The sequence below is a fragment of the Manis javanica genome, chromosome 5 (assembly GCF_040802235.1).
Source record: "Manis javanica isolate MJ-LG chromosome 5, MJ_LKY, whole genome shotgun sequence".
Lineage (NCBI taxonomy): Eukaryota > Metazoa > Chordata > Mammalia > Pholidota > Manidae > Manis > Manis javanica.
In genome coordinates this window covers 31,300,768-31,321,146 of record NC_133160.1, presented here as the reverse complement: position 1 = coordinate 31,321,146, position 20,379 = coordinate 31,300,768, and the positions used below count along the sequence as shown (strand labels likewise).

Genomic DNA, 20,379 nt, shown 5'->3' with positions numbered 1-20,379 from the left:
GAAAAAAAATCTAGAGTCTGTGCATGAGCATGTTTCTCAACTCTTCCAGAAAATAGATAAATCTCCTTTCTTTTAGTACCAGTGTCTCTTGATGGCTGAACCCAGTCATACCTGGGAATGACCAAAAATGAAGCCTGGGAAATAGAGTTTGCAAGGGCCATCCTTCCTGTGATACAGAACAGAGAAAGGAATTATAAAGCAAGCAAACAGATGGCATATAGATCAAAATCACCTAGCAGTACAGGTACTATATTTAGATTTTTCTCTCAAAACTCATTTTCATTTCATTTGCATATATACATGCTTACTGTGTGTCAAGCACTGGAGTACATGCATATTCCTTTGGCTACAGTAAATTACATGGTGTAACTCCCAGGAGAGGAAATTCTGGGACAAATACCTCTAAAACCGAAATCAGTCAAAGGGAGAAATAAAGTTTAAAATCCATTTATTACTTACAAACTGCAGTCTGGGGCCATCTCTCTTTCCTGCTCCAGCAGAAGCAAAACCAACCCTCCCCCTCACCTCTCAGGTTCACATAAGCCCTGGGTTGTCCAGGTAATTACCCATTGATATGATGAACTTACTCCACCCCTGAGGAACGCCTATGATATGCAAATGCACTAAAGCCAGACGAGATATTCTGGAAATATTATAATTTTACCCAACACGGTCATTCCCAACATTAATGGCAGAGTTCACCAGCCAGTTAGGGAGTAAAGGTGGGAGAGGGGTAGGGTAGACTCCACAGAGAAGGACAAGAAAGCATGGCATGCCAGGAAAATGGCACTATCATGGAAACGGCTCCCCTGCAAGTGTACATCTACAGGATTTCTGTGTTTGTGGCCAATAGGACAAGCATTAATCTCCTCTAACTTTAAGGGTTTTTTTCCAAATAAAGGAGACTGGTTGGGGAAATAATTTATTTGAAGGGAAGTTGTAGGGAGCCCTGTACTGTTTCTTGATGCTTCTTCCTCAGCCAAGTGAGGAGCCCAAGGAGAACAGTTCATAAAAAGTGGAGTTTCCTGCAGGAAGGGAGACTGACATTTCATTTCCTAGCTGATTGCTTGCTGAGCTGCAGAAACCCAAGGATTCCCTGTAATAAGGGAAGGAGGCCATATGGCAATTTAATTTGAGAATTTGAGAGTCAAGTGAAGAAGGTAGAGGTGGGCAGGAGGTCAGCTGGAGCATCCTGCAATGACAAGTTGGGGACAAAGGACAGTGGCTCAAGTGTCTCCATGCCCAAAGATTTTCCCTGGGTCAAGTTCACTCAATGGAATGTTACTGGTCTCAAGTCTTCCTAAAAGGTCCCCCTTTGATGCAGCAAGGGAACCTTGGGGAGCTGATGATGGTAGCTGACAGCCATTGTGAGAGGTCAGAGAGTATCACTCCTGTCAGGGATTGATGGAATGAGGAGGCTGCCCTGGAGGACTCCAAATAATCAACAACAGCAACAACAAAAATCCCCTGTGAAAGGGCAAGGCAGCCTCTACAGATGGATGGCATTGAATATCCAAGAGAGTGGTACAGAGGACACTGGCAATGGCAATCTCTGATCCCTTCTCATCTTTTCTGATCCTCCACCTTGTTCCAAACTAGAAGAAGCTAGGGGAAGGTAAGGGGAGGATAGGAAGGAAAGAAATGAGGGAACAAAAGAATGGGTCAATCCTTCCCTCTTCACCGTGACTTGTTCTGGGTCATGTAGTAGCTGGGAGATGAAGGAACTTTGAATTGGGTGAAAAATAGAGGTTTGGACTGTTGTAATGGGCCAGAGTTAATGAAAAGCTGTCATTTCTACTTGAGATACTGTTCAAGGATCAGGAAGGGAGGTTTGACAGAACATGCTTGAAGGCAGTTGGGAGATAAGATTGAAGCTGTTTCTTGAGCATACCTTCCAAGTTCAGCATGTTCAAAAGGATGTATGTATAATACACAATATATGTATAATACAGGATGGAAAAATGCTTGCACATTGTTTATACATACGAGTGCTGCAATATAAGAGGGAATGCTCTGATTGCTTCAGGAATCATGAAGAATCCTCAAAAGATAGAAGTAAATGGGTTCAGAGTGAAGGAGAAAAATGACAACCTCTGATTAGGATGAATGCAAAATATTAGAGAAACTTTGGGGTTCCTCCATGCCCAGAACTGGGAGGGAAACCAGGGGTAACTGCTGAGTTTGAGTGCGGTCCCTGGTGGAAGCACACAGGTGGAACGGCCCAGGCTTCCTCCAGCACTTGTGCCAAGCAGCAGCAGGTAACAGAGATCAGATACCGCATCCTGACTATTGGGTTCTTTCCACTTAGTAGCAATTTCTCTTCGTCTCTGATGCCTTGATGTCCACAGCCTCTTTCTCCTCTTTCCCTTTAAAAGCCGTCTTTGTAGAGATTTCTGAAGTCTGGTCTCATTACAAAATACGTATTTCAAATTGTGGAATTTCCAGCACCAAGCCAGATATGGTGGTCATAACCCTGAAATTATACCACCTTCAGACTAACATGGCTGATACTGGAAATCAAAAGCAGTCCTGTTCTGCTGGTTTTGAGGTCTCCCCCTTGTGTTCTGCTGAATTCTCTGGCCCTCCTCTCTGTGCTCATCCTCAGGAGTCATGAAATATAAGTTGGTTCTGCCTCTGTGATTCTGAGAGAACAAGAAGATTTAATAAGCCCTCTTTGCTCTGAGAGGAGGCAGCCTTGTGCTGATGCTGAGTTTTAAATTATTTATGGTGAATATGAGAACATACCAACTCCCAGGCAGTTCACTCCTCAACAAAAATGTATTCTGTAGATATAAACTCTGGGAAAACTCCATGTAGGCTAATTTCAGCTTTACACCTATGAATATTTTATTTCCCAATAATTCATAATGGTTCTCAAGTAGCCATTATTGTTAAGTAAATATGCATAGTCTGAAACATCTCAAGATGTAATTGCCCACATTTTTGCTCTGGGTGACAAAGATATTTATAAATATAGGACCACTTCTCATAAGTTTTATTAAAGGATTACTCTGTCTCTTCCTCTCTCTACCCAGCTAACTTTCCTTTCTTTTACATGCACACACAAAGCTAAGAAAGAGCATGAAATAATATACTGCCATATAAATGTGGGACTGCCTGAAACTATAAAATACCAATGGATAAACCAGTCTCAGCTCAATCTTTTTTTCTTTTAGAAGACTTATTACCCTATCAAGTATGAAAATAAGTATTTGAAGACTTGCTGCATTTGGTCATTTCCCCACCAGAAGTACAATGCAGGCCGACTTCATAGTTAACTTAGGAAAAGAGAGAGAACCTTTGCAGGAATATGACCGTATGGGCAAAGTAGTGCCCCAGGTCCTGCAGACAAAAGCCCCAGAGGCTCATCAGACCCTGGAACATGGGCCAGTTTCCATCTCAGAGGTGCAAAAGGAAGTAAAGGGGCACCCAAAAGACCCTCACTGAATGTAGAGCTGAAGGAGAGATTGAAAAAAGGGCAGGGCAGCAGGAGGGATGGGAGTTGCCTTATTAAGGAAAATAGTTTAGTCACTGAAAAGTGAACCTGTATCCCCCAGTCCATGAATTCACCCACTGACTCCAGGAAATGGATAGACAGCATCTTCAAAAGTTAGAGCAATGGCTTGTTTGCTAGTAATTCAGTGCTTTATTGTGATACTCTGAAGACTGTTTTGACAGTGGGGATGTGGAGAGAGAAAGAAAACAAGAGTGTATAAGAGGCAGAGTGTCATACCCTTTTCTCTAAGTAAACCCACCAGTAGTATGTCTGGAAGCTATCACTTTGTGATATGAGAGGAAAGGGTACACAAAAGGTAATGCGAGCCTCAAAGCAGACACTGAAATGCTAAGTCAACCAATGGACCTTCAATCTTCCCCTCTGCATACCTTCTTTTCCATTTCTCCTCATCTCTCCAGACAAAGGGGAAACACCAAGAGCTTTGGAAGGTGAGGACTAAGTACTCAGGGATGAAGCTCTGTCTTCTTGTCATTCTTCTCTAGAGTAAGCATCTGAATCATCCAGCTTCTATTACCTGCCTGTCCTTGAAGCACCTGATTAACATCCCACCACACCAGATCTAAAACTGAAGGAATAATTGCACAAAATATGCTTTAACAAGGCACTAATGAGTGCTGGGGGGTTCCAAACCAATATTACCCCTGGGGCCGTTTCAGAACAACTTGTCCCTCAAGATATCCAAGGGGAGAGGGTCCATGAGTGGAATTTCAAATGCAGTGCAGAGGTTCCCCAGGGATCCACTTCAGTTAAGACTCTTCCCAGGATCCCTCAGTTCATGACCTGTGAGACATGGCCCACTCAGTGGACCAACTCTGCTCTTGCTCCACATGGAAACAGCAACTCCCATGATGACTTGGGGTGGGGGTGGGTGCTGCTGACGCAAACATTTCTGTGACCACTGTAAAGTGGGTGTTGGGTTGGAACACCTTCCAGAACTCCTGGGAGGAGGATGCAGGTCTTTTTTTTTTTTTATCTCTGTACTCTGACATCATTTGGCCCAACCTCAGTGGGTTAAAAAGGTATTGATCTTGAAGTATCACTTGACTGCCAAAGCCATTCTCATTTGCCCATATTAACACACTTTACCCTGTGCCTATGGGCAAACCTTGCCTGAGTCTTAGGACTGCCTTAACTTCTGTTAGGAGAAATTCACAGATTACAGCATCAAACTGCATTTCTAGGTGGTTGGGCCTAATCTGGAGCCTCATTTCTTGTACTTAGTCTGATTTCTGACTCATCTCTGACCTATTCTCAGCCACCTCTGCTGTCGCCCAAGATTATATAATGTATGATTAAGACTTCGGGATCTCATCCCAGTAAATGGTGTCTCCATACTTTCAGGTGCTTATTCACAAATCTTGGAGCCATCCTTAACTCCTCTATTCTCTCACATCCAGAAGTTAATCTTGTAGGAAATCCTAGAGACTTAAACTTTAAAATATGTCCAGAATCTACCTGCTGATATCCAACTCTAACTTCGACCACCACTGCTAAGGTCACCATCAGCTCCTATCAGTTCATATGACTGGATGGTGTTAGTGACTGTCACAGTCAGGGACAACACAGATGATGGAACATGAGGTAGGCTTCTATTTCACAGTGGCAGAGATTGGGATGTGCCAAAGTGAATGCATGGGACATTATAGGTAAAACAATGTCCCCTTCTAAATTCATGAACCTCAAAATGTAACCTTATTTTGGAAATAGGGTCTTTGCAGATGTAATCTGCAGTTAACTGAAGGTGAGGTCATATTGGGCTAGGGTGGACCCTAAATCCAATGAGTGGTGTCTGTAGAAGAGAAAGGAAGATTTGGATACAGACACAGAGGAGACCCAGGGAAGAAGGCCATGTGAAGATGGCCGCAGAGATTAGAGTGGTGCAGCCGTAAGCCAAGAACACGAAGGACTGCTGTCCACCACCTGAAAGTTGGAAGAGGCGAGGAAGGATTCTTTCTTCCCTACAGGATTCAGAGGGAGCATGGCCTTACTGACACCCTGATTTTGGATTTCTAGCTCCAGAACTGTGAGAGAGTAGATGTCTGTTGTTTTAAGCTACCACAGCACTAGGGAACTAGTGCTGAAGTGCATGAATTAAGACAATGAGGTGGGGACGTGTATGGGCTGATGGAGAGGGGAAAATAAGACTGTTGGTCACTCATTGAGTCTTTATCCACCTCATCCATTCCTGCTAGGGGCTTTCTGTGTTGTAAACATCATTTCTGTTAAATCTTCAAACAGTCCTATGAGGTAGGGTTCATTATCAGTTCATGATCCTCATTTTGAAGATAAGAATACTGACTTTCAGAGAAGTTAATTGACTTGCTCAAAGTCACACAGCTATTAATGAAAGGACTGAGACTTCAAACAAGCTTACCTGGTTTTCAACGCTCACTTTCCTGCCCCTGTGACATTGTGCTTCTCTGATGTTCTTTCCAAGGTAGGCAAAACCCATCTCATCAATTTCAAATGATGGAGACAGTGATAAGATAGTAAAGCCCTTAATACCTACATCAAGGAAGCAAGACAAGGAAATTTGAGGACCTGAGTAGAATTCAACACCTTTTGCATTGCAAAAATCACTGTGATCTGGTACAAAGATGCAGATGTTTAAATCATCACAGACATGCTAAGAAAAACGTGATAAGGCAACTGACATCCTTAATGTGGAGAGAAACTACCATCTCACTCAGAAGAGATCCAAGCAGCTGACATGTATATTGGTCAGAATCCTTTCCCACCCCCACACCTCAAATTGTTTCTTTTATTTGGCATCACAGTCTGAAGTTAAAGGAATAAAGATCTAGCAACTAGAATATCAGGCAATAGTCACACAACATTTTACACATTTGTACACATAAGGCAAGCTTTGACTTAAAAATAAAAATGATTCCAGAGAAGATCACATCAAACAATGTCACATAATGCTGTTTACCTTGCTGGGTTAGATTCAAGTGTTAGGTTATTAAGGAATTACTCGTTATGTTCACTGGCATTTTACAATGTTTGGATATTTGGCACAGGCTACAGTCTTTTGTAAATACTACTAAGTTGTGTATTTTAATAAATCCATAATAATGAGTAAAGAATTTCTTATTCTCCCTTCCAAATCTGAGAGATTAATTTTTTAAATTTAAACACAACAATGAGGGAGGATAGAAAAAGGTGAGTAAGAGCTTGTTTTGAAACTTTGCCTAGGGCCAATTTTGGTCCTGGAAGAAAAATACTGGTCTCCAGAAGGTACAGTTCCACAGGGAAGCAAAGTTACTTAGTAAATGTCACAGGTGAAAGAAGCCACAGGGATTTGCTCTTATTTGTCTTATCTCCCATGTCTCTGTTTAAATCTAGAAACATCATTTCACTTTTGTCTTGGCTGACAAGCCGGCTCATATGCCTAAGGAGGCTTAAGTGAATGTGGCGACCTGGGATGCTGTTTGGTTATGGAATCAGAGGTCTTTTAACTACTCTCAGGCCCAAAGTACCCAGGGTAAAATAGCAGGATCTCTGGCTTCCCATGTGCCAACTGCATGTTTTCCAGCCCAGACATGTTCAGGTGGAACAAGATATGATCAAATCATAATCAAGTTCTCAAAATGCAGTGATTGTTCTTTTGAGAAGAAATTACTCCTTATCACCATATTAGAGACACCTGTGTTTGCACCAGATGCTTTCTGGTGCTCAGGGGCTGGCAAGCAAAGAGAGAGCATGAATAAAATTCATCAGGCACACGCTTCATTTCTCACTTCAACCCAAGTCAAAATGGAAGCTTCTTTGGCTTCTATTAGCAGGAATCACAGTTATCCTTTGAAGCCAGGACAAAGCCAGCTAAGAGTTCATGCTTCCTTAGACTTTAGGGAGTGTGATTGACAATGGTTCCCCTCCATTCCACTCACATTTTTTCATATCTGGCCAGAGGAGGGGAGAATTAAAATTAAATTGTAATTTTAGATTTAATGGGCTGCTCATTCTGACATAAATATCCTATGGGCTGCTGTAGGTCTGGGGAGAGGAAGTTCCAGGGCAAAATACTTCTAAAAACCAAAATCAGTCAAAGGGAGAAATAAACTTTAAAACCCGTTTATTGCTTACAAACTGCAGTCCAGGACTGTCTCTCTCCTCTGCTCCCGAAGAAGCAAAACTGGCCCTCCCCCTCACCTCTCAGGTACAGATAAGCCCCCTGTTGCCCAGGTAATTACCCACTAATATGGAGAAGAACTTCTCTCAATCCCTGTATGCAAATGAACTAAAGCCAAACTTCTTTCCACCTCTGAATGCCTATTGATATGCAGATGTACAAAAGCCAGGTGAGATATTCTGGAAATATTACGATTTTACCCACAGCTGCCAATTAGATATATAGGTAGATGTGGATGTGAAAGATGTAAATCACATAGATGTAGATGTTAAAATAGATGATGTAGTTAATGCAGAAATTATAGAGGTTGTCAGTGTAGCTGCAATGACCTAGATGTCAATGCAGATATACATGATGTAGACATAAACACAGGCGCAGATAGGGTAGATGTCAACATGGATGCATGTGTGATTGGCATAGCTGTAAACATGGATGTAGTTGATGGGCATGATGTAGATTAGGATTTCTCAACCTCAGCTCTATTGACATTTTGGGCTGAATAACTCTTTGTTGTCAGGGACTGCCCTGGGTATTATAGGATGTTATACAGCACCTATGGCCTCTACTCACAAGATTCCAGGGGCCCTCCCTTCCCTGATCCAGAGCTGCAACAGTCAGAAGTGTTTCTGGATGTTGCCAAATACCCTTGGGTAAAAAGCTGGCCCAGTTGAGGACCACTGAAGTAGACAATGTAGCTGTAAATGTTGAGGGACATACTGATATAGATGTAAACACAGATGTGGGTAGAGTGTATGTCAATACAGATGTAGAAGGTGGTCTAAGAGTAGATACAAATTATATTGCTCTAAACTTAGATGTAGATGAAATTTGATATAGATAATGTTGGTGGTAGAAATGTAAGTTTTATGATCTGGGCAATAAAACATAGGTGCTGATGACATAGATTAGGTATAGAAGACAAGTTTGAAATCTAGATGGATCAATATAGAAAGAATTTTCCCAACATGAATTAAGTTCTTTGAAAGTGGTGACGGTATCTCCCAGAGCAATTAGGAGGTACTCATCAATGACCTATTAATTGTTTAATTAGTTCTACCACTCAAGAGCCAATAAAGTTATCCTTCATATTCAAGTATGTGTTCTATGAGGAAAAGAGATTGTCTTCAGGAAAGTTTGTGGTAATTTAAACTCCAAGTTACAAAAAAAATGTCTGTGGGTATACATTTAAATATTTAAAACATATCTTGCATATATTTTCCCAATATTTTACTATGAAAAATATCCAACATACAGAAAACTTGATAAAAATCAACAAATAAGACCTTCAAACCCACCACTTGGACATTACCATTAATATTTACTTTACTTGTTTACCTCATGTCTATCCACCTATCCACCATCTATCCATTCATCACTCCATCTTAATTGTTGCATTTTAAAGCAAGTCCTACATATGATCTTAACTGATTCCCTAAAAGACTAAATTACCCCCAATACTACTTTGACTTCATATAATTGCACACTATCATCTTGCTTATGATAGTAATAGGTCACTTGAGACATTCTGCAGAATAAATCTTTGAAATTTCGGAGGTCATAATGCATAATCTGTTAAAAACTTAAAGCTGAAATTCAAGCAAGGATAAGCCCAGAGTTTATTAAGGAGAGACACTGAGAATAAACAGGCTGTGGCATTTTTCTTACCTCTCTTTTGGGAGAGTTTTCAGACCATAGGTAAACAGTGTCCTGTCAGGAATGCTTTAAGAGTGGTGTTGCCTGAAGGCAGAAGAATTGCCCAGGTGATTTATTAAGGTCTTTTCTGGTAGAGCCAACTGATTCTGGGATATTCAGTCCCTGCTAAAGGCTGATACTCAGGTTGAAAAAAACTTCTTTAAAGTAAGTGATGAAAACCAGCAAAGCATCAGATTTCCAGATATTCCTTTATTAATATTAATTAGATGGCATGGCAAGTCTTAGGTGGTCTTTCAACTCATTCAGTAAATCTGTAGGATTTTATATATCAGACAACAACCGAGTAAGTGTTTCTGCTTTCACCAAGGTCCTACCCTTTCTCACAGATGTTGCCAAGTTGCCACCTCACAGCTGGCTGACCACAGCTGACAGGCAGTTTAGGTATATGCCATCCATAGTCCTGAAGGAACCTGACCTCTTTCCCCAGAGATGAGAAGTACTATACCCATTCAGGGTTGTAGTTCTTACACACCCAAAACTTACCATGTTTAGTACATTGTAAATCTCTCCAAATATCAAAGCTGATGAGGACCTGGCGAAAGTGCATTATCTGTAGACTGTGACATTCCCAATTATTCAACAGGACGATTGTTGAATGGAAGGAAGTGGGAGCCAGTCAGTGAGATTTGTTCAGTACTTCCAGGGCTGCAGTCAGATTCGGAGTGGCTGCATGTTACCAGGCAGGGATGAATGAGCACTAGATCGCAGAGACCCTGTAACGTGGGCGGAGAGCTCCTGAACAGTAAAGAGTGAAATAAGCAATCTGTACCAGTTAGATAGTGGTTTGGGGGTGGCAGAGGAGGTACACCTCCTGTTTGATTCTAGGAACATTTACTCTGGGCTTTGGATGGGTGGGGAACGGAAAAATCTGTGCACAAGTCTGGAGGATAAGAGAACACAGTGTAGCAGGTGCCCTTCCTGTATCACCTTGGGCCTTGGTTCTCTGCACACCAGCCTGGCGTCCAGCTGCCCCCACCTACTCGTTACCTGAGGGCTTTGTCTGAGGCCAGGGTCCAAAGACAGCAGGCCAGAAGTTCTGGGGAATTGCTGCCCTCCCAGCTGCGGTCTTCAGCCAAAGACTGGTGGGAATTGGTGCTTACATACCCCAGCTCCCTCACCCTTTGTGCAGGATGGCACTGAGGCTTACACTCTGCCCTGGCCCCAGAGTTCCCAGTAGGGCTGAGTTTTAGCTGTTCACAATGGCAACTTGCTTGATAATGCACTTTCTTGGCTTCTTTTCCTCCCCATTTCAGTTCCCAATTCCTTACTCTAATATACCCCTTGCACTTGAATTTGTGCCTCTAAGAAAACCTAAATGAAGACAGACAGACCATTGACAAATGCTTTGAGGATCTCTCTGGCTTATTATTTTCCATCTCATAATCTGCTAAGGCAATCAGAGAGCAGAGAAAGAAATGCCAAACATTCTTACCTCAGCCCAGAGAACTCAAGGGCATCTTTTCCTGGTTACAAAGAAATTCTATGCCTTTGGGGACAGCTATCACAGTGTCAGTTCTGGTTTCTTATTACCTAACCACATAACACCACCTCCCTTTATGGAAACTGAGAGCCATCAGAAATACATGGAGAGGATAGGGGCAGAATCCTGGCTGTGTCTCTACAGATCTCCTATGTTCCAGCTCATCTCTGTACCAATTGGATACATAGCAGCATGGAATAATTTCAAGTGCAAGTCTAATCATTAATGGAATGCTAGGAGAGAAGTTTTAATGCCCCGGGAAGCCACTGAGCTCACCCTGAGCATCTGAGTGAAAGTCAGGGCGACAGACTGATGTTTAGTTTTCCTCCAGAAAGTAGGCCAGGAGGCAATCACTGGACCACCAAGACACAGAAGAAGCTGTTTCCCCTTCAATGAGGTTAAAGCTGTGCAAGCTCAACACAATGAGGTTAAAGCTGTACAAGCTTATGGTACTGCTGTTTATCTGAGGCTGTAAACCATTTTTGTGGGTGGTATTAAATACTTCCATGTTTTGCAGAAATAAAATAATTACTATTATCTACATCTATGTGCTAACAATAGAAGTTCACGTGGAGAGATGGATTGGTCATTTGCCATTATAGGGGGATGTTTAGCATCCTAACACGCATCCTTCTGTGCAGCAGGTCATGGGGGGAAGCAGGACTCACCTCCTACTAGGAGGAAGCCAAGTCAGATGGTCCTTTCTCTGATCCCTGGCTGCTAGAGGAGAGTCACATGATCCAACCTCAGCAAATGAGATGTTCTCACCTAGGACTTCTAATTTACTCAATGACAGTTTAAAACTCCCTGGCAGCAGCAGCACTTGGGCTCCTGGCCTCTGTTATGGGGATGTTCAACAGCCAGAATGGCAGCAGGGCCAGAGTTAGGGACATTCTAACCAAACTGTCCCTTCAACATGACCTCAGCTGTGTCCATGTTGACCAGCCTCCCTCAGATACTGCCTGGTTTCAAAATCTAGCTATCTAGCCTTCTGACAGATTCTGTGAGCCACTCATTAGCTTTCTACTAAAGTCAGCAAGTGTCCACTTCTGTTGTGTGCAATTCAGAACTCTGTCTGGCACAGAAAGTGATATCCCCGGTGTACAGAGTCTCTCTTGGAGGTCAGAGACTGGACTCTTGCCCAGAAGGTATCTAGATAACTAGACAACTAGACAGAGAGGTCTTTATCTCCTTGCCTGCAGAGAGCTTGACTGCATGATTTGCTAAGTTTCCTTTCCTGTGCTAAAGTCTGTGATTCTGCATGAAGTGTTGGCCAGTGAAGACTGAGAACTACTTGAGTTTCTGTGTCCTTTTTGGTAGGGGACAGGGGTTTTGGAAAAAGATGTCATTGTATGAAGCCCACAAATGGACCTGATCCAAATTAAATAATCATAGAGTGTCTCAAGTCACTGTACATGTGCATAGGTCCCCTAAGAGGTGAATGTGTCTGGTAAGCCCTGTTCGGGGCATGCCAGGGCCAAGAAAAATCCATAGTTCATTTAACAGTGTTCACAGGTGTCTGCTCTATGAATGGTTCCTTGGAGACAAACAGAATCAGTTGATAAGACAGTGAGTGTGACTGCCATTGTTACATACTCAGTAATCTAAGTAATTTTGAGGCCATGGAAACAAGTCTGGGGAGGAGGAAATGTGGTCATAACATGCATGGAACATAGATTTTGCAGGCAAAGGAGAGGTCATTTTATTTCCAAGCCCTTCCCATGGTCATCCTATATCAAATGCAGGAAAAACCTGCTTGGAACAGGTCAGGAAAACTTTTATAATTAATGGTGAACCTATCTATTTTGGGAGTGGTTCAAAACAATTTTTAAAGGAGAGGGAGACTGTTATAGATCGAAAGAGGCTTAAGGGGTGCATCAACCAAATGCAGCTGTAGATCCTTGTTTAAATCCTGATTCAAACAAAACAACTGTAAGAAGGCATTTTTTAGACAGTCAGGGAAAAATGAACATAGACTGAGTATTTAATGATTTTAAGGAATCATCAATAATTATCTTTGGGGTAGTGTTTTTTTATTTTTTTCAAGTCCTTATCCATTAGAGATACATGCTGAATTTATGGGTCAAATAAAAGAATGCTTTGGATCTGCTTTAGGACACTCTAGCACAGTACTATTCAAAGGATGGTCTGTGGCTTAGTGCCTGTTGGCAAAGTGGTGTTCCTTTGGTCTGTGATAAGTGCAGATATTGACAGTACGTGTTTCAGAAACTGTCATAGCACTTCACAATGGCATGAGACCTGAGCAGTGAGGAGGACTTGTCTCACTGACCAGGATACAGCCCAGTCTGGGTGTTGCTCAACTTGCCTGGTGAGTTCTGTGTGGCATGAGCATGAGCTGTGGGCTGGCATTGGTCCTTGAAGACTGGGAATCAACTGAAAGGGCCCTTCGCCACTGACAGCTTAGGAAACAATGCTTTAGCACACACATACAAAGTTGGGTACTGTTGAAGCTGGATACTGGACGCATAGCGGTATGTGGTGGGGGCTTGATAATGGGGAAAAAGAATTCTCTCTACCTTCGTTAAAGTTTGAAAATATACATCATCTTATTTACTAAAACATTAAAAAACAAACCAACCCAGCCCATCCATGTAGAAATTTTAAATACATAAACATTTTCAATGCATATATTTTATCTAAATATAAATCTATATTGATAATGTAGGGTGGGGCCACGGGGAAGGCAGTATAGCACAGAGAAGACAAGTAGTGATTCTATAGCATCTTACTACACTGACGGACAGTGACTATAATGTGGTAATGTGGTGGGGGCTTGATAATGGGGGAAATCTAGTAACCACAATGTTGCTCATGTAATTGTATATTAATGATACCAAAGAAAAAATAATCTATATTGTATTATATATATAAATACATAGAAAATAATACAGAAATTACAAAGAGAAATATGTTATGTCACATGGAATTATATGTAATGGCCCAAGTAAAACTTTATTTTATAGAAGTCTAAGGTAAACAGAAAAAGTAATTTGCTGGATCATAAGCTTGGTGAGCTTTTATTATACAGCAACTTCTGATTATATAATAAACTGGAGGCCAAGGATCCTGCAAGATACTACTTCTGTGTCTCCACAGCACTCAACCCAGGGTACTGCAGGGTAAATGATGCTTAATAAACACTGGCTGCTAGGCTAAACTCAGGAAATGAATTGTTATGAACAGTAGCTTAATTCTCCAAGCAATAAAGCCACACCACTCAATCAATTTGAAAATTAGTTTCCTGAATCCACCCTCATGGAGATTTGTCACAGAACATTTTAGGCTGAGGGGGACTTGGAGCATTGCTAATATTCTTGTTTTGCAGATGGAAATGGGGCCTGGAGGAGTCATTCTAGCCTCCCTGGGCAGCCTGCTTGTTAATGGCAGCATTGTTCCCTCTGAAATCCGCATTTGGACACTTCCTTCTGTTATGCTGTCTCTCAGAAGGTGCAAAGCTATCTCCAAGCCCCACTGCCCCTTGCTCCTGGTTTAAGATTACATGGTGCAGTTGTAGGAAAAGAGAAAGAAGTTGTCAAACTGACTACACCAGGCAGCTGAACGAAAGGCATAGCTAGAGAACCAGTTCGTGTCATGGTCAGTCTTTACCCAGTGCTGATCTGTGCCTAGCCTGGCTAAGGTAAGCTCTCTGGCCTTCAAGAACTTTCCATCTGTTTGGGGAAGGAAGATGTACACATGTTCATAGTTAGAGGATGGTCCTGTTGTGTAGGATTACAGCATAAATGAGTAGTTGGTAGAGCCGTGGGGGCTGGAGAAGGGATGAGATGTTTGGAGGCCAAAGACCTTGGGTGTAAAGTCCACGGACTGAGGAGAGGGCAGACCACCTAGGGTGGAATGGCGTGGACCTGGGTTCTTGCATCCCCCTGTTGGTGTTAAGGACCTTGGGGGATTTTGTTGTGTCCTGGACATTTTGTATATTATGTTAGGAGATCCCAGATCTTATATAAATCTTCTATTTTAGTAGGCAGTCACCAATTTAGGGTTTCTGTTGTTCTTTTAAAAGTTTACTTTTATAGGCCATAGTTGCAATGACAGTTCAGTTTCCTGAGACCTTGCAATGCTGTTTGAGTCGACTTTGTCCTGGCTCTGCTCAAACTCCCACTGGAATCCCACATGTGATGCCTATCTGGGTGAAGGTGCTTCCCTGGGCTGCCTGGTGCCATTAGGCAGCTGTAGGGGGAGGCCCTGGGTCACCTTCTGCCACTGCATAGAGGTCTGGGAGACACCAGGCCCTCTGGCACTACCACTGAGGGTGGAGGGGGCTGCTTACTGTCCCTTGGAATGGCCCAGTGCATGAGCATGGCTCCTGGGTTTCTCTGTTATCACTGATGTGGGCAGATTGGTGGGGGGGTGATGTTGGGTAGGTTGGCTCACCTGCATGTCACTGTTAACACTGCTATGGGCAGATCTTCTGCTGTCTGTGACTGTGGGGTGGAGAATGGACTGAAAACTCACTATTACTTCTTGCTGCTGCTGTGAGCACGTTGGGCCTGGTGCTGTCACTGCGTATGAGTCTTCCCACTAAACTCTGCCAGACTTCGTCTTTCCTGGTCCTTCGGCCAGAGAGAGCAGGCCCTTCTTTCCTTTCTGCCTTCCTGCCTGCCTTCCTCCCTCCCTTCCTCTCTTCTTTTTTCTTCTTTCTTTCCTCTTCTTTCCTTCTTTCTCTTTCTTTTTCTTTATCTTTTTCTCTTTCTTTCTCTCAATTTTATCGAATTTTTCTTTTACCATTTTTAGGTCTTGTGTCCTACTTAGAAAGATCTCCCCTAATCCAAGATACCTCACTATCTCTATGTATGTGTCTATAGCACTAATTTTTTATTCTAGCATTTTTATGAATTTTTTTACTTCAAACTCTTTAATCCATCTAGAATTAATAATGATATAAGGAATGAGGTGAAGAATCTAGTCTCTTCAGTGACTGCAATGAGGAGGGTGAGGACTTGATAATATGGGTGAATGTTGTAACCACAATGTTGTTCATGTGAAATCTTCATAAGACTGTCTATCAATGATACTTTAAAAAAAACTAGTCTCTTTTTTTCTCCTTTCCCAGTGTGAGGTGCCAGTTACTCTAAGAACATTTGCTGTAAATTGCACATTTCTTTATAGATTTGATGCTACCTTCATTAAATACTCATTTTCCATGTGCATTTATATCTAATTATGGACTGAACTCATTCACATCAATTTGCCTACTTCTGTTTTGTTGCTTTAATTACTACAGAGTCAAAAATGTTTTCTTATTTGACAACTAGTCCTTTCTCTTTAATTTGCTGACTATTCACATATGCTCTGCTTTTTAAAAGGATTTGCACTATAGCTGCAGGGTAAAGAGAGGCAAAGGCAGATGTGAATCAACGTGGTGGGAGTCTCTCGTAGTATCTCGGGGAGAGATGCTGGGAGACCACAAGGGATGACAGAACATCCATCTCACTGTATTCCAGATTTCGCGTTTTCTGGTATACCACTTTAAAAATTTTTGGCATATCTGTGTATGGCCTGTGCTATTATTAATTTAATATTTCCTCAAATTCATTTTTCAATTGTAAAAACCTATGTAATATCTGTAAAAGCATGGATTAGATGTAGTAGTTATATATTTTTCTAACACATTCAACTGCATAGATAACAATGAAAATAAACATCATCTGTCCATGTAGTGCCTAAAATTATTTTGTGTACTAGCCGATGAAAATCTCCCCTCAGAAGGGGGTTGCCCAGGCTGGCTGATAGTGTCTGTTGCTTGAGTTGAATTCTGGTCGCATAGGTGGGTTCCATTTCTGAAAATCATTAAGATGTTCACTTGTAAACATTTTTTCTGTGTGGAGGTTTTAAAAGAAACCTTTAGAAAATATGGCTGTATTACTTTGTGTTACCTTCTGGTCATTACATGTGCCCTGACAGAGGTCATACAAAGAAGTAAACTAAGGAAGTGAATAATACTCACACAAACTTAAAATACTGGTAGCAGCTCTCTTTAGTGTTCTGACGGTCCTGTAAGCAAATCCATCCTCACAGAGACCTCTGAAAAGGGCACAGCCAATATCATAGACCAGTCAGAACTTTCACGGGATGATAAGATGTTGGTGAAGGGTTCTATAGGGCAGAATTAGACCATAATGTCAAAGGCCAGAGCCTCAATATTGTTATCTCTTAGTCTTTATTAAAGGTAAGCAGAGATAAATGGAAAATGCCATCCTAACCTTATGAAGATCAAATTAAGGAGTGAGATTGCAGGGAATCAAATATCTTGTACTGACCTGTCACAAGCACTTACTCAGATACAAGCAAGCACACATCATACTCCTTTTTTTACCCTGGGTGATTCTGGCTTTTAGACTTCTAAATTCTGTGGTTTCAGAGTCTACCTCTTGCTGAGCAGCCCCAGAAATGATATTAATAAAGGCCACAAAATTAATGATACTACAATATCATTGCCAAATAAAAGCTGCTGCTTCGCAGGGAGATTCAAGTAGTTTGTATCTTTTGTCCTTTACAAACGGCATAAAATAATCCAGCTTCCTTCTGTTGGTAGCCATGGAAACCAATTTCCAATCTTTCAGTGACTAAATACTACTAAAACCTACTGCATTCTTCATGGTGTCTATTAATTTGCTTCACATTAAAAACCAATAAAACTAGTGCCCTTAAAATTCAATCTAAATTTTCAATTATAAGACCCACTGTTTTCACGATTATTTGGGGGCCAGTTGAATAAGAGAAGCCCATGGAGAAAGATGCAGATGATTGCTTGTTGGAGAAAAATCTAGAATCTAGTTTCCTCAAGTATCTCTCAAAGACCTATTCATTTTCTATTTCCTACCAGTTAGGCCTCCACGCAGCTCTGCACTTCAATGTGCGATGCTATTTCTTACCTCTGATTTTCCCAGAACTGGAAGCCTTATTATGTAATTCCCTCGCCAGCCAGCAGTCCCCAGGAGCCCTGCCTGAGAGGGCACCCTCACACTTCATGTATGACGTTAGGCTCATCTATTTGTAAAACCAGCTTTCCAGAAAGCTTATGGACAATTCTGCCAATTACGTTTCACCTACAGCTTCTCAAAATCGAATTGCCCAGTGTTGCCAGCTTCTCTTGTTGTTCCCTACAAAATGCTATAATCCTTCCTGTCAACGAAATTGGTTTGAAGGACTGTTGAGGGAGGGATGCGTGTGAGGCCTCCAATAACAGCTTCAGAGAGCATGGTGCCAGGTGATGTCATTCTCCCAACCAACTCTCAAACTGGGGTTCAGGACGTGGCTGCCGAGCAGAGCACCTGCCAGCTCAAGCCTGCCCTGGCTATTTACAGCCGCTACCTGGCAAAGCAAGGATGGGACAGCAGGCAGGCAGCAGGCAAAAACAGCGAAAGGAAGAAGGCAACTTGGGCAAAGGATTCCTTTTTCTCTTCCACTACGAATTGGCGAGGCAGCATTGGGTCAGCCTAAGGTGTCATAATTGAGCTTACACTCAATTGCTAGGTGGTGCACATTTGTTTTCTCTATGCCTTTCACATTTGCAATCTGGTAGAGACTTTTTTTTTGCAAATCTTTGCTGTTTTTTAGATGGTGTAAGTGTTCCCTCCTCACCCCACAGTGAAAGTCAGAACTTTGGAAAGACAAGGGTATGATTAAGATGTGATATGGTTTTCGGAACTGCATTTAAATCTTTTTATCATTTTGGGACATGCATTCTCAATCACGTGGTCTCAGTTTTACAATTTCGTATGATAGTCATGCTTGATTGAACACAGGGCTTTGTGCCCTTCGGAAAACTCACCTAATGGATGCCTGTTCTCTTAGGTTGGGTTCTCCCAGAAGCAGACTCTGAGTCAAGGATTCAGGGACAAGAGATTCATTGAGGAAAGGCTTCTGGGAGCCCCAGTAAGTGAATGGGAGAAGAGGTGCAGGGAAAGGGAAGGAGTGAGCAAGGCGTGATGGAGTGTGAAGTCCCAGCCTTAGCCTGACCGGAGGGGAGCGCCGCACAGTAAATTATGCCTCACAGAACGTCCTGTCTTGAGGCAAGAAAGCTGGGGCTTTGGATTCCCAAGACGGTCAGTCACTGACCTTAAGTCAAAATGAATGGTAGGATGGGATGGGAGGTGGTAGCCATGGGAGCTGTAAGACGTCCGGACAGTGCAGGCTCCCCAGGTGGGCTGAACTGGCTCCAGTACCACAGAGCCAGCAAGCGAGACCCAAGGGGACCTGGGCGGTACGTTAACAGCAGTGGCCACAGGGCTATCCTCCATGTTGCCTGATGTCACCACCAGGCACCAATTATAGGTCTTTCATCACATTCTGTTGCAAGAGGAAATGAATAATATCTTTTGAAAGTCCTGGGGTTGGCTTTTCATCATCCAGAGACACACTTCCTTCTTCCGGTGGGTAGAAATGGGCATCCCTGGAATGCCTCTGTAAGACTGAACAGCCATCTCGGTTGAAGACAACTCGGGCCATTTGAAAACTGCGGAGGGCGTACTTCTGGCTCTCCTGGCCCTCTAGTTCATTGATTTTCTGAGATAGGCACTGGTAGACAGATGCACAGAGTGGATTTCCAGAGGCTGGCTGTGGGTGGCCATACATTTCATAGAATCTGTCCAGGGATTTCCGAAGTCCATCATCCTCTGTCTTGGTCTCTGGGTGGCCTTTCACGGAAGGGTCAAGCCAGAAGTTCTCTGAGGTCCAGGAATCATTTTGTTCAGTATTTAGGTTACTGGTGTCTGCAAGACAAAACACATTCCAATACTAGAACACACATCCCAAAATATCAGACAGGAAGCCAAGAGCAGATGTCTTACTTCAATTCCCTACATTCACTGCTCCTGGGTAACTGGCAATGGGCAGGGTCAGCTGATTTGAGAATCTGTCCCCTCCATCCTGGGGTTATGCCACTTGTTTGCTCAAAACAAGGACATCTTATTGCATGTGTCAGGGGTTCTTGATCTAAAACAGCAGAGAAGTTCAGGGTGGTTGTGAGCTTGGATGAGGAAAAAAATCCTGTCTTTGTTTTCACTAACCTCTACCTGAAATGAAGCATTTCCTTCCATGATAACTGTGAGCAACAAACCTATTAGCAGCAGGACCTGTGACTGTCACCAAGAGACCACAGCTGTTTTCAATCACATTATAGTTTCCTAAACATGTTTTGAAATATCATTTATGCCTATCATTGTGCTGTGGACTGAATTGTGAATTGTGTTCCTCCAAAATTCAAGTTTGGAAGCCCCAATCCCTAATAGGACTTTACTTGAAGATGGAGCTTTTAGAAGGTTATTAAGGTTAAGTGAGGTCATAAGGGTGAGGCCCTAATCTGAGAGGACTGATGGACTTCTAAGAAGAGGAAGAGATCTTCTCTTTTCTCTCCCTCTCTCTTTTCTCTCCCTCCATGTGCAGGAGCCGAGGAATGGCCGTGTGAGGACAGTATGGGAAGGTGGCCCCCTCCGAGCCAGGAAGCTCTCCTCGGAACTCAACCACTGGCAGGCACTCTAATCTTGGACTTCTAGC

General features: G+C 42.5%; 1 protein-coding gene across 9 annotated transcripts in view; it reads right to left on the bottom strand.

Moving 5' to 3' along the window:
• Window positions 1-431: 431 nt before the first annotated feature.
• The window catches only part of SHLD1 (shieldin complex subunit 1), a 122,148-nt gene continuing 102,200 nt past the window's right edge, over window positions 432-20,379 (bottom strand). For 3 of the 9 annotated variants that reach the window (XM_073236894.1, XM_073236900.1, XM_073236901.1), the window contains 3 exons: window positions 9,846-19,595; window positions 5,892-6,022; window positions 432-2,642 (listed from right to left, as the gene is read on the bottom strand). In XM_073236894.1, coding sequence (XP_073092995.1) covers window positions 19,153-19,595 — 443 coding nt within the window. In that variant the 3' untranslated portion in view covers window positions 432-2,642; window positions 5,892-6,022; window positions 9,846-19,152. Of the gene's footprint in view, window positions 2,643-5,891; window positions 6,023-9,845; window positions 19,596-20,379 lie in introns of those variants that run through there. The other 6 variants (XM_073236895.1, XM_073236896.1, XM_073236897.1 and 3 more) reach the window with 6 other exon arrangements.